General features: G+C 40.9%; 1 protein-coding gene across 1 annotated transcript; it reads right to left on the bottom strand.

Moving 5' to 3' along the window:
• Positions 1-5399: 5399 nt before the first annotated feature.
• LOC148895464 (P-selectin-like) lies at positions 5400-9311 on the bottom strand. The gene is made up of 8 exons (XM_089000785.1): positions 9233-9311; positions 9068-9146; positions 8471-8869; positions 8283-8387; positions 6812-7189; positions 6499-6696; positions 6284-6416; positions 5400-5884 (listed from the first exon to the last, which is right to left on the bottom strand). Exons 1-8 carry the CDS (start codon positions 9233-9235, stop codon positions 5824-5826), a joined length of 1356 nt encoding a protein of 451 aa, XP_088856911.1. The 5' UTR covers positions 9236-9311; the 3' UTR covers positions 5400-5823.
• Positions 9312-13676: the final 4365 nt, after the last annotated feature.

Raw genomic sequence — 13676 nt, forward strand, 5'->3', positions numbered from 1 at the left:
CAGTGCAGAGGTCGCCTGTTCGCGTCCCGGTCCGGCCTCCCTGTGTGGAGTTTGCATGTTCTCCCCGGACCCGCGTGGGTTTTCTCCGGGTCCTCCGGTTTCCTCCCACACTCCAAAAACTTGCATGGCAGGCAGAGTGACCACTCCAAATTGTCCCTAGGTGTGAGTGTAAGAGTGGCTGTTGTTTGTCTGTGTGTGCCCTGCGATTGGCTGGCAACCAATTCAGGGTGTCCCCCGCCTCGTGCCCGAAGACAGCTGAGATAAGCTCCAGCAACCCCCACGACCCTAATGAGTAATAAGCGGTACGGAAAATGAGATGAGATGAGATTCTATCATATGTTTCAACTAATTCAATCCCAGATGTACCAATCAGTTAGTCTACCATACACGTCTCAACGATTTGGTCGGGAGAACCACAATACTCACAATAATTTGTAAAGTGAAACCAAAGAAAATGCAAAAATCAAAATACATTTTTATACTAATTAAATGTTTAAATAAATAATGAAATCATTTTTGTGTTTTCTTTACTTCTAATTTACACGTTTGTAAAGCTCATATTATGCACCACAGAGTCGCACCACAGAGTCGGGAGTATGAAAATCTCCCGATTTATGATTTCTGAAACTTAACACAATGGCGGTCTGTGCATTTCACACCTAGGCCTTCAGTGAAGTCCTGCTTAGTCCGACTTGAACAAATATCCCTCGTAATACCATAATTTATGACACAACGGCTGGAGATATCATTTACAAAAGCACACGCACGCAGTACTGGGCGTGGCATCACCTTAATCGTCTACAACACAGGCTATTTTTCGGAGCAATTACACATCAATAAATCTGCATCAGCAATTAGAACTTGTCACTATACGTGATACTGCAAACACTTAAAAATAAAAGGAAATTTAAAATCATTTGTCCACAAAGTTTTATGAAGTCCACCAAGAATATGCAATCTTTAACAAGATTTTACGCTAAATTACAAAATGTCAGTTTAATATAAGCGAGGTTTATATGAAAGTATAGTATACTCTGTCAATGTGTTGTTTTTAAGCAACGTTTTCTATTGACTCTTCCATTGACTTTCTATTAACTCTTTACAGTTCATTTATAACTCTTATAACTTTTAGTGTCAATTTATAATTTTATATTTCATATTACCGTTTTTTATTACTGTGCCGGCGCACACGCTTTCTGCTGACCCAAATAAGCACGGCTTTCCATGCATGCACGCTGTTGAAAGATCGCTCTTCCTGCTAACAGAGAAGCCGAAATAGGTCGCCCAACACACATGCTCGGATTCAGGCAGACGCAGAAGAAAAAAAATTCTACCGATTTCCTTCTACCCGGCCGTACCCCACTCTTCGCGCCGACGCACGGGCCGACCCAGTTGTCTGTAACGCCGACGAGCTCAACCCGCCACCTCGCTGCAAAGCAGAACGAACAGTCTCAGAGAGGCAGCGGCGCCGGCCGTGGACCCGACGCGGCGTTCGCTAGATAGCAGTAGCTTCGCGTATGGACCCGACAAGTTGACTCTCATTCCAATCGTTTGGCTGGATTTTTTTTTAAAGGAACGTAAAACTAATCATATGAATGGTGAGTATTATCACAAACTTATTTTAAATAATATATTCTGACATTTTGTTGAAATCGTGCGTCTTTGCGTTCGTGCGTGCGTGTGTACGTGTGTGTGTCAGTGACGTGCGGTGAGGTTCATGGCTGGTGAGGCACTGAGGTCATCATAGTCAGATTTACAAACATATGAACTCTACAGAGTAGTTTATTCACCATTTGATTGGGAACAGTTAACGTATTTTGTTTACAATTTCATGTCAGCATTCTTTATATATACAAACGGTAGCATAGAAAAAAATAATTACAAAACGTTTTTATCATGTTACCTTTACTTGTAAATGAAGTCCATGCGCCGCTCCTTCTGAAGAAAGGCATGGATAACTTCTTTGTAGAAGCCTTCCTTATCTTTCTTCAGTTTTAAAAGTCTCTCTGTCTCAACGGAGATCACTGTCAGTGAAGAAAGTCGTCATTGATCAGTCCTGTTCCGACTGTATGTTTTCAGTGCTGAGAATGACAATCCCGTCTACTTCTCCAGCAACAAATGGGGCTGCACCGATCTCCTTTTTAATGTCATTTCTAATGACATCACCAACTGCTTCAATTAAATCGTTCTGTATTCTGTTTCACAGGCTAGAAACTACAGTGGATGTCCCAAAATGACTCGCTAGCCCAGGCATGGGCAAACTACGGCCCGCGGGCCACATACGGCCCGTTAGGCTTTTCAATCCGGCCCGCCGAACTTGCCCAAATTATAGTACAAACTGTCTAAAACTCATGACAAAAAGCTAGCGAACAACAGGGCAGATAACTGAAAAGTTGCCTGCCGCATTTTTCCCAACTTGAAGCAAAATGAGACCAATCCCATTAAGAAACATTGTCACAAAGTATAAAGTTTTTTTTTAAATCAAGAATGCACCAACTACAAATGCTACCTTGCTTAATTTACGGCAAATGCGCATGGCTGTAAATTTTGCTACAGTAGTCGATTGTCATTGTGGTGCACAATGCAACGTTTGCATTGATTCCTACGAGCCACTAAGCCCCTTTCATAAGTCTCACGTACACTTTACAGTCATGGTTTAATGAAAATTTACGTTTTGTAGCGTCACATATGTTGTTAGCTTCTTTTGAATCTTTCTTCTAGTTTGAGGTTCTGTGTATCTATTTTGGAAAATGACATGCAATTGCACGACTTTGTAACGCTTGCGAAAGTCCGGAAGAAAGAAGCAGGCTTCTGATTGGCTGCCGAGCCGAGTATGCAAATTTCAACTGCAGGTAGTCTATGTTTGTGTGCTCGGCGACGGTACACGTGTATTGTTAGCGCGTGAAGGCGAGAGCGTCAGTGAGGAGTTTGTTGAGCGCGCGGTCAGGACAAACCATCTATGATTTGGCGGAATTTAACACAAGTAGGTATTATTGAGCTTGAATATTTCGTTGTGTAAAGTGGAAAGTGATTCCATTTTTCAATAAATGTTGATTTCTTTGCCCCTTCGATGGAAACTTAAAAACAGACGCAATCTTGATAAATCACAGTGCATATGTTATTTTAATCTATTTCCATTTCCTCCTCCAAGTATCTGCGAAATAGTCTATAAATGCCATATCTTGCATATTCCTTGAGACAAATTTATTAACTGATCAGGGATATTTTTCACATTTGAAAGACAGTTAATAAATTGGGTTGTAGTGTTTTTACTGTGCTATGAGGTTTGTACATACTACATTTAAAGGACAACCGGCACCATTTTTTGTTTTTGTTTCCCACTGACATCAGAAAAACGTTTTATAGCATCTAAAATACCCAAATCAGGCAGGCTGATATTTTTAGTTAAATGAAAAACACCAATAAAAATGACTTCAAAATGAATCCGGAAATGGTCAGTTTCAGAAGGTCCCACCCCTCTGTTCGTGACGTCACGCCAAGACGTCGTGCCTTGCTCGAGAATCAAAACAATGGCTTCAGATTCGGAGAAGATGTTTTCTTGTTCTTGTTCTTCTGAAGAGGAAAGCATAAATGTTTGCAATTGATTCTAGGAGTCCTCCCATATCAATTCGAGCCGTCAATGACAGCAATGTAGCACCCAGAAAAAGCAGAAGATTGCGCCCAAGCTCCGTTGGAAATGGGCTGATTTGTCAGCTGGGAATTTGTGTCAGTGAATATCAAATAGTTGTCTTGGTGCAACACACAACGATTCACCATGGCGTTATTTATGTGTTTTCCTTCTAATTTCGCCATCAACACGGATCAACACGGATTAACACGAAGTTTTCAGACCAAACAAAGTACCCAAAATGCATTGTATGTCGCTTTCTCGGTCAGGGGCGGTCCAAACGTGACGTCACATGGGGATCGTCATCAACTCGAAAACAAGACTTCATATATTCAGCGCAAGTCTTAAAACGTAAACTATAGCTATATGCTGTGGAATCTTTGTAAAATACGCTCAGTCGAAGTCATTTGAAGTGATTTTATAAATTATGGACATAACTTGTTCGGAGTATTTCCGGCCCAAACACTCCCTCCAAATGCTCCTGGCCCGGCCCCTCTGTCAAATTTTAGAACCCAATGCGGCCCGCGAGTCAAAAAGTTTGCCCACCCCTGCGCTAGCCTGTCATCTTTCTCAGCGAAAGCATGTAATAGTTCAACATAGTAGCCACGATTAGCGGAGCCTTTACTTTCATCATTTCCATGAAATGCCAGCTGTTGTTTGGCAAGGAAGCAGGTGGCATTGATGAGATCTTTTAAAATCTCCCGGTTCTCCTTTACCTTAGCATTGTCGATGCTGATGTTGAGTCTTCGCTCATTTTTGATGAGGCTCCGTTGTAAAATTTTCAGGTCGCAATATCCCATTTTAGTCCAGACATTGTCACAAATTGAGAACAGAAGGCAGGAAAAGCAGAAAAGGTGGTTTCTTGCTGGACATCCACTCAGCCAGCCTTTTCGTGTGTATCAGTCCGCCTGAAAAGAGCGATTATTGTGTCCCGTTGTCTGAAGCAAACCTTTTAGCTCCGGTGTTGGTCTTCCTTTATTTATTACCTCCTGCTTCGATTGAAAGTCCAGTTTAGAAAATTCTTTCAATTTAGATATGTAATCCTCCATTCTGAAAGTGAGGCCAAGCAACACAAAAAAATGACTGCAGGGTTGCACTTTACTTGCTAACTGTTTACTGTAGCTTTCTGTCTCTAATTCTATTATTCTGCAGCCGCGGAGTCGGAAGTATCTCTGGAATCCCAAGCGCCCCCTGCCTGTCATGAGGCGGGAGAACTGTTTGCCTCACCTACGCACAGCGTTTTGATAAAAATAAAACAAAATAAACACTGTAGTACAGTGTTTATCATGTACAGTGACTCTACATTATATACACCAGCTAAACTGTAGAAATTTAGTTCATATACTAAACGTGTTTGAATGCTTTAATAGCGATATGCAGAAGGACAGCAATGCGGTCTCACTGCAGAGCAAGCCAGCACAGTAAGCATAGTGATTGCGCAATCCATGGTGAGGCTCAGCCGGCTGGTGCCTCACTGCTCGTCTCTACTTAGTATTTGAACGGTAAATGTGAAAATTCAACGGTGAAGTTAAATGGACAAGAACTTTAAAGTGATATTTCCATGACAGCTTTCCATGATGACAGGTGAGGCACTGCCTCCCCTGCCTCCACTGACTGCACGTCACTGGTGTGTGTGTGTGTGTGTGTGTGTGTGTGTGTGTGTGTGTGTGTGTGTGTGTGTGTATGTGTGTGTGTGCGCGTGTGTGTGTGTGTTTCAGACAGCAAGAGAAAAAGAGAAAACTGAGGTCATATTTTTTTCACATTACACGACTGACTAAATATAATGTTGATGTTTTGTTCTTTGTTGATGTTTTATTCATGTTTATCTTTTATTACTCAACACACACACATCATGTAGTGCTACGATATGGGGGAAAAAATAATAATAACAGAGCAGATAACTTTTTGACAATAAACACATATGTTTGTAAGAGACAATATTTCAAATGCCACGATACATAAAGTCACATATTAGATAAATATACTAAATTACTCACAGCTTATTAAGGACATGGCATCATAACATGACACTTCCCGCGTGTTGCTAATGCCACCGAGCAATGTGCTCAATACCATAGCTCCCGTTGGGAGAAAATACGTGTTAGCAACCTGACAACTTTTTACAAAAATTCATTCAATTTTTGGAATGATGTCATGGTGAATGTCGTTTATGGGTGCGAGGTGATGTCACAATCCTAGATGAGGCTGTCGATGCTGTTTTTGTACACCTGAGGAGGGTCTTCAATGTCCGAGTTGCTGCGAAAGAAGACGAGAGATAACACTATTTATCTGTTTCCAGACAATCTCAATCTATGAGACAGGTGTCAAAGTCAAGGCCCGGAGGCCAAATCTGGCCTGCCACATCATTTTATTCGGCCCGCAATAGGAAATGAATCTTGTGAAATTTCATGATGCTTGCTAAAGTCCAAATTAAAATTTCATATTGTCCCATGTAAACTCCAATAACAGTCATTATTATTGACTTCAAAATTGAAAACAAGCTATTCACTAAGTTGTTGTGGCTCTATATGTAATATGTGGAGAGGATTAAACATTTTAATGGCATCCCCAAATTCAAAACGGCCCCCAAACTGTAACATCGCCCGCGGCAAAAAAATGAGTTTGACACCCCTGAACTTGTATCGTCCAATTTACCTGTTCAGTTCAAAGTTGCTTCCTTTCTTCCTCATTCGTCGCAAGATCCACATAACCAGAGACAGAGCAGACAAGGTAACAGCGCCGCCTATTGCCGCGCCAGCCATGACGGTACTCAAATCCGACATGGACTCTGCAAAACAGTTTCAAAATCAATGTTAACCACTCACAACAAAATATAGAATTGTTTTGCTCCATCTTGTTCACTTTCGCACCTTCACATGTTGGGGGTGCAATGGTCCACTGGCCAAAGTGCGTGCACGCCATACTGACCCCACCTTGGAGTTCGTAGCCTTCCTGGCAGCTGAATGTGCAGATTGTATCGTGAAGAAATGTCCCCCAGGATGGGATTAGGGATGGGGTGCAGTTCATGTGGCCTCTTTTGGGAGCTTCGGGGGCCGGGCATGTGATTGCTGCATGTTGCAAAAAGGGGGATGTTTATAGAACAGTTACACATAAATATAGATTAAAAATACTCTTTGTATGCATTTCGAAGCAATTTTTAGTCTATTCACAACATCCTCTTACCTTCACAACGTGGCATCTCGCTCCACCGTGCGGCTGACGTGCATGTCACACTTCTGGGCCCCTCCAGCCGATACCCGAGGTCGCAACTGAAAGTGCAGCCGTTCCCGTAGCTGAACCTCATTACCGGATCATCTCCACAACTGACTGAGCCGTTGGATAAGTGGAGAAGAGGGGGGCACTGGACGGCTTCACATGTAGGTGGTGGTTGTGACCAGTTTTTGGTGGCGGTGCATTTTAAGGGGCCGGCTTTGCTGAGCTGGTATCCTTCTTCGCAAGAGTACTCGCACAATGAATCAAAGGTGAAATTGCCATACTTGTCAGAGCAGACGACGCTGCTTTTGGGGGGGAGGGTCAGCTCGCTTTTGTTGCACCGAACCACTGAAACCAAGCATGTCAACACAATTAGTCACCGTTAGTTCACCATTGGACCTGTATGTTTGTATGTATGTATGTATGTATGTATGTATGTATGTATGTATGTATGTATGTATGTATGTATGTATGTATGTATGTATGTATGTATGTGTTTATGTTTCTATATATCTATTTGTGTGTGTGCGTGTGTACGTGTCTGTGTGTGTGTATGTATGTGTGTATGTATGTACAGTACTTGGCAGTGTCTGAAACTCATGACAAAAAGTTAGCGGAAACCAAGGCAAACAACTCTGAAAATTTGCCTGCCCGGCCATAAAGTCGCCTGCCCCATTTTTCACAACATGAAACACAATAAGACGACTAATCGCAAAAAAAAAAAAAAACATTGTTGCGAAGTATAAAGGATTTTTTTAATTAAGGAAGTACCTACCACAAATGCTCCCTTGCTTCATTTATGATCAATATCCCTTGCTGAAGATTTTGCTCCAGTTGTCGTTTGTCGTCATGGTGCACAATGCGTTGCGTTGTCTGCTAAAAGCCATGTGGACTCCTTTTTCTAAGCGCCTTTCAAAACTTTGAAGTACATTTACAGTCACGGTATAGTCCGAAGCACGAAACAGGCTTCGGCTGCCGTGCCGAGGATGAAAATTGCCAAACGATTCGTTAGAAGGAGGCGTCCACGTGGCTTGTAACGGTTTGCTCGTAGCTTTTGCATTATTAAATAAAACAAACGTTTGATTTAAAAAAAAATCTTTTTTCAAGTTGTCGGCCACCCGGGCCGAGACGTTTTGAAAGTTGTACACCCGACGTAAAAGTTGTGGGCCTCTGGGCAGACGTTATTTCAAACACTGGTACTTGGCCAAAACAAACATGCGAATCAAACCTCTGAAGATGGAGGACACTGATTTGCTGTGGCGACCCCTGAGCGGAAAAGCCGAAAGGAAAAGAAGGTGTATGTATGTGTGTGATTATGTATATATTTATTTCTGTAGATATTGATGTGTGTATTTATTTATGTACTTATTTTTTTAAACGTATTTGTTTATGTTGATTTATTTATGGATATTTTTAGACCAATTGCGAAATGGATTCTTACCATGCTGACATTTGTTTCCATAGAAACCTTCAAAACACCGGCACCTGAGGCTGTTTATGGTTTCCACGCATTCGCCATGGACGCATGAGTCTTTTTGACAAGCAGCTGGAACAAGAAGAAGGAGATTTTAAACCTGAGCATTTACAAAGTCAGATTTTTTTTCATAGCTCCACGTTTTCTCTACTCACCTGTAAAGCACAACGCCGTCTTCTTCTTCTTACACCTCTCGTCGTTCCATTTCCCGGGTTGAGATCTCCTCTTAATGTACATCTCCACGCAATCCTCGCTCTCGCCAAGGATCTTGCCATTCATCCCGTTGTTGGGCTCCCCCCGCGCCCAGTTTGTGGCTTCCGTCGTGAGAGACTTGTTAGTGCCAACCCACGTCCAAGTACTGTTGATTTTACGGATCCCGATCCAGTAGTAGGTTGCCTTTTTGGGGAGCCATGTGTTGAGATGGCCGATCTCCTCCTGGTTTTGAATGGCTACCATGTCGGTGTAATGCTCCTGGCACCACGCTCGGGCCTGCTCCCAGTCCATGGTGGTGTTGGAGTAGAAGTAAGACCAGCACTCAACTTGTACGCAAAGCGCTGAGGATGGAGATAACCCAGAAATATAAATCAACAATCTTTGCCGATATCCGAAATTTACTCTCACTGATAACAACCAAATACAAATATGAAGGTAATAACAACAGGTAGGTACAAATTAGATGTACCTTCCAAAGCGCTATATCGAGAAAATTGAGTTGAATAAATGCAAAATAGGCAAGTGAAATTTGCACCTACTTGTAAAAATAAAAGCCAAGCTGATCCACAAGACAGACATCTTGGATGTTCTGCTCTGAAGTAATTCCCAAAAATGTTCCTAACAGAAAAAAACCCCAAGAATAATAGGGTAGTCAGTCCATTTCCAACATTTGCTTACATTCTCGCTGTAAAGTCCACACTTACCATTTTAAGCGTTGTAGATGTCGGAGTTGCTCAGTCTTAAGTGGTTATGTCTCAGTGAGTGAGTAAGATGATTTGGGCTGCAATGTGCTGCTCTGCCGACTCTTATAGCCCCTCGTCCACGTGGTCCAGCTGTCCGGGAAGCTGTCGTCAGCCTTTCGGTGGAAGTCCCCCCCCACCTCCCCCAACCTTTCAAGCCAATTATTCCCAATCCAAATATCTCCTCCCAAAAATTCCTTTGGAGGCACGGGGAGACCCATTGTCGTCTGAAACAGATGTGGATAATATTATTTTTCTTGTAGTTATTCGAAATGTTTGACTGTTTCATTTACTGTCTTCATTTTAGGATTTAGATTTCTTTTCAAAGGTCGTCGTACACAACCATTGTTAAGATGATGATGCAGAACTGGCTCGTGTACACATCGGATATAAGTGTTATATGTTTCATTTTTGAAAAACAAACATTAAAAATATATTTTAAAATACCCCGAGAGGCCTGATATCGACCGACTTGCAATTTGATTATGCGGTGAGATTTTGTGCTTTTATTCCTTAATTGCTGATGAACTTGAAATTAATACAAAACATGAATATATAGAACAAATTGCGTGAGACATAAATAGTTTTCAGTCTGATTTATTCCTGTAATATACACGGAAGGATAGAAGTCGTTCAAGTGTTGGGGGAAATGTACAGAGTAGCACGTAGCTCTTCAACACACACACACACACACACACACACACACACACACACACACACACGCACGCACACACACGCACACACACACGCGCACACACACACACACACACACACACACAAATATTGGCACGTGAAAAAAAAAAAAAAAGAAATTGTGACAAGAAAGGAAAGACCACACAATGCAATGGCTGTAGTGGCAAGGCTTTGCTGGTATTTTAACAAGGGTCTCGGGATGGAGGAAATGTGAACCATTGGAGCCAAGGCGCTTGCTGGCTGGCAGCTTGCCTTTCCAGAAGTGACAGTAATTTCCTTCCTGTTGCCTGGTGTTGACACCAATTCACCTGCACCCTTTCCCCTGAAAAATCACATTATGGCGTTTTATTGGCCCTATATATATATATATATATATATATATATATATATATATATATATATATATATATATATATATATATATATATATATATATATATATATATATATATATATAAAAATCACAGACATATCCTGTAACTTGTAGGAAGTGTTTAATTTTTTTAATTCAAATCTCAAAAGGGAAAGAAACATCATTTCTGTTCATTTGTAAATGCTTCATTTGTGAACTGATAAATTAACTGTTAAAACTCATGCTACAGTGTCACCCAAAAATGAAAGCCAAGAAAATTGTAGAACTGTGGTGAAAAAAAAATAATACTGACCTTTTATCTATGCTTGTGGATATTATTCGTATTCTGATTCAGATTATTTTTTTCTAAAGGTATTGAATCGATCATAGCTCGACTGCCTTGTCTATCAGAATCAGAATCAGAAAAACTTTATTCGTCTCACAATGGGGAAATTTGCACTCCACAGCAGCAATTTGAAAGGGGATGGGGTGGGGGTGTGAAAGGATAGAAAACAAGATATTCTAAGCATAACAACATAAAAATGTCAATTGTACACTGTGCAAATGTAAATGTGCAAAACCGTTTCATAAAAAGCCCTTTTCTTTTCCTTCAGGAGGGCTTTTATGTCGGGATTAATCCATGGTTTGTTGTTGGAAAAACACCACACAGTCCTGGTGGGTACGGTGTTTTGTTCACAAAAGTTTATATAGTCTGTGATGGTGTCGGTGAGTGAGTCAATGTCCTCCCCATGAATCTTCGTGAAGAGCTCCCACCTGGTTGAGTCAAAACAGTCCCGCAGAGCTTCTTCAGCTTGTGTGGACCATCTTCTGACCGTGCGGGTCACAGCTGGTTGCCTCTGGACAAGGGGTTTGTACACAGGCTGGAGATGTACCATATTGTGGTCTGTTCTTCCGAGAGGGGGGAGAAGGGACGGTCTGTATGCATCTTTGGCATTTGAGTAGAATAAGTCCAATATGTTATTGTCTCTGGTGGCACAAGTTACATATTGTGTGAATGTTGGGAGGGAGGATTTCTGGGAAACGTGATTGAAGTCCCCTGAGATGATAATATACTCTATAGTCACATCAGTTTTCCAAAATGATGGAAAAAAGTAAATTCACCAATATATACAAATTATACTGATAATTGTTCTGGCAATTGTAAAAAATGTTTATTTTTATTTTTTTTTTGTAATGAGCGGCGCCCATTAGTACCGTCCCGGTCAGATGGGCCCTTTAGCAGGGTGAAGACATTCATGAACAGTTCAAAATAGCCCCTTTTAGTAAAAAAAAAACCAAAAACAATCAAAAACAAAAACAACTTCAAGCTTCTGCTCGAAAAAAAACCAACAGATTTCCAAAAAAATGCTTTACAAAGCGCTTTGTTACAACTGCAGCTGTCGTGAACGCATCTTATACTGTAAATCATGGTGTATGTGTGGCATTTCATTGCCGAAACACTTTAGAATGGTGTCAGTTTGAACATGTTAATATAATGGAGCAGACAGTAAGTGTAAGACAGTAAGATTTTTTTTCCCCCTTGAGTATATAATCACCACTACATCCCCTTCCTGGAGATTTCACGCAGTGGGCTGATTTGAATTCCCAACGGTGCATGCCGGTTCTCCATCATCACTGGGGCCGTTTTTATCACCACCTTCTTTGTTTTGTCATGAATCTACCTTGAAAGGGAATTGGGGGCCTTCTCACCCTGAATGGAGAGCCAGCAAAGCATTCTGGCAACACAGTTACAGTAAAGTCTCGTTATATCGATATCGGTTATATCGATAGTACTGCTTATTACGATAATATTTCTATGAACGCAAGCAGAAAATTTACATGCCGCAGGATCGGATATATCGATAGTCCGGTTATATCGATATTTTTTACGACTCCCGAGAATATCGATATAACGAGACTTTACTGTAATTACGCTGTGACCTTGAAAGGAGAAAAACAAAAGGCTGTCTTCCTTCCAGGTTGCATCCTCAAATTGGAGCCGGTTTCCTGTAATTTGCAAAACTTTCCGTTACTCTCAAAAAGGCAGCAAAGAGGAAAAGTGTTCAATGGAGAAACTCAGAAGCCTTCTCGGAAAACTTATCTGCTCCATTGTCGCTTCTGAGGGTGGAAGTGTTTTCATTCGGACAAGCCCCTGACTGAAATTTTTAGGCTTGTTTCTTTTCAGGGGAAATCTATCAGTATGAGGCAAGGATATATCCGATGAGCAAAAATATTAAAAATGGCATCATGAAATACATTTAAAGTACTGTACATCGCTTTTAATATTTGGTGACAGGAATTGAAGTGAATTGAAGACTTGGAATTGAAGCGGATTTATAATGAGACCGGAAAAGTCAAACAATCTCTTTTCGTCAAAGGAGAGCTTCTTCAATTTTAAAGATGCACACATTTTGAGCAGGACGTCTCTGAGCCATTGGTGAAAGGCTGTTTTGATTGTCTCCTCTTTCCATCTCTAATTGCTCAAAACAACAAGTCATACGCTCAAATATATACAGTATTTGCATGACTGTCCACGTGCAATGTTGTGTTTTATAAGCATATCCTCGTGTTAACGTGGTGATTGAATCTATGATTGCTGCCTCAGATGAAATATTTTTTAACTGTCCTGTGCACTAAATGTTGAGATGCAAACTCTGTATGAAGCAGATAAACAACTCATCAGTGAAAAAAGGGTTAAATGCCACGCACAGTTAGCATTGGCTGTCAAACTAAACATAGTACAAAGGGAATGAACATATGCATGTTTTTAAACAACAGTTTGGTAAATCGCAAAGAATATATAATAAAAATGTATTTTATAACCCTTACTTGAAATAACTGTCTATATACTGCTAATAATGAAGCCTGGAGCATTCTTCATTTGAAAAGCTTTTCCAGGCCTTTACTGCAGCCTCTTTCAGTTGTTGTTGGTTTTCTGGTGCATTTTCCCGGAAGCGCTGAAACAAAATAAATTACAGTGTATTCCAAATATTTCCATAAAAAGCAAATAACCATCAAAAGAAAACAAAGGTTTTTAAATCGACATGCCACAGAGAAATGTACAGTATGTGGCTATTAAAAAAAACAAAAAAAGTCACAGTCACTTTCCTCTGCCAACGGCCACAGACATGAAGGTATGATTGTTGACGCCACATTTCAAAACCTCATTATAGAAACAACAGCTTTCCCCCATACCGAGGAGATGAAGCTTTGAAATTCCTCAATGCACTTGTCGTTATTGCGAAATGGCAATTGCAACTTAAAGGACAACCGACGTCTCCGGACAAGTTGTGTCCATAATTTGTAAAATAGCTTCAAATGACTTCTACTGGGCGTATTTTAATAAGATTTCACTGCATATAG

Source organism: Hippocampus bargibanti, linkage group LG07, assembly GCF_051943395.1.
Source record: "Hippocampus bargibanti isolate YZ-2025 linkage group LG07, ASM5194339v1, whole genome shotgun sequence".
NCBI classification, from domain to species: Eukaryota; Metazoa; Chordata; class Actinopteri; order Syngnathiformes; family Syngnathidae; genus Hippocampus; species Hippocampus bargibanti.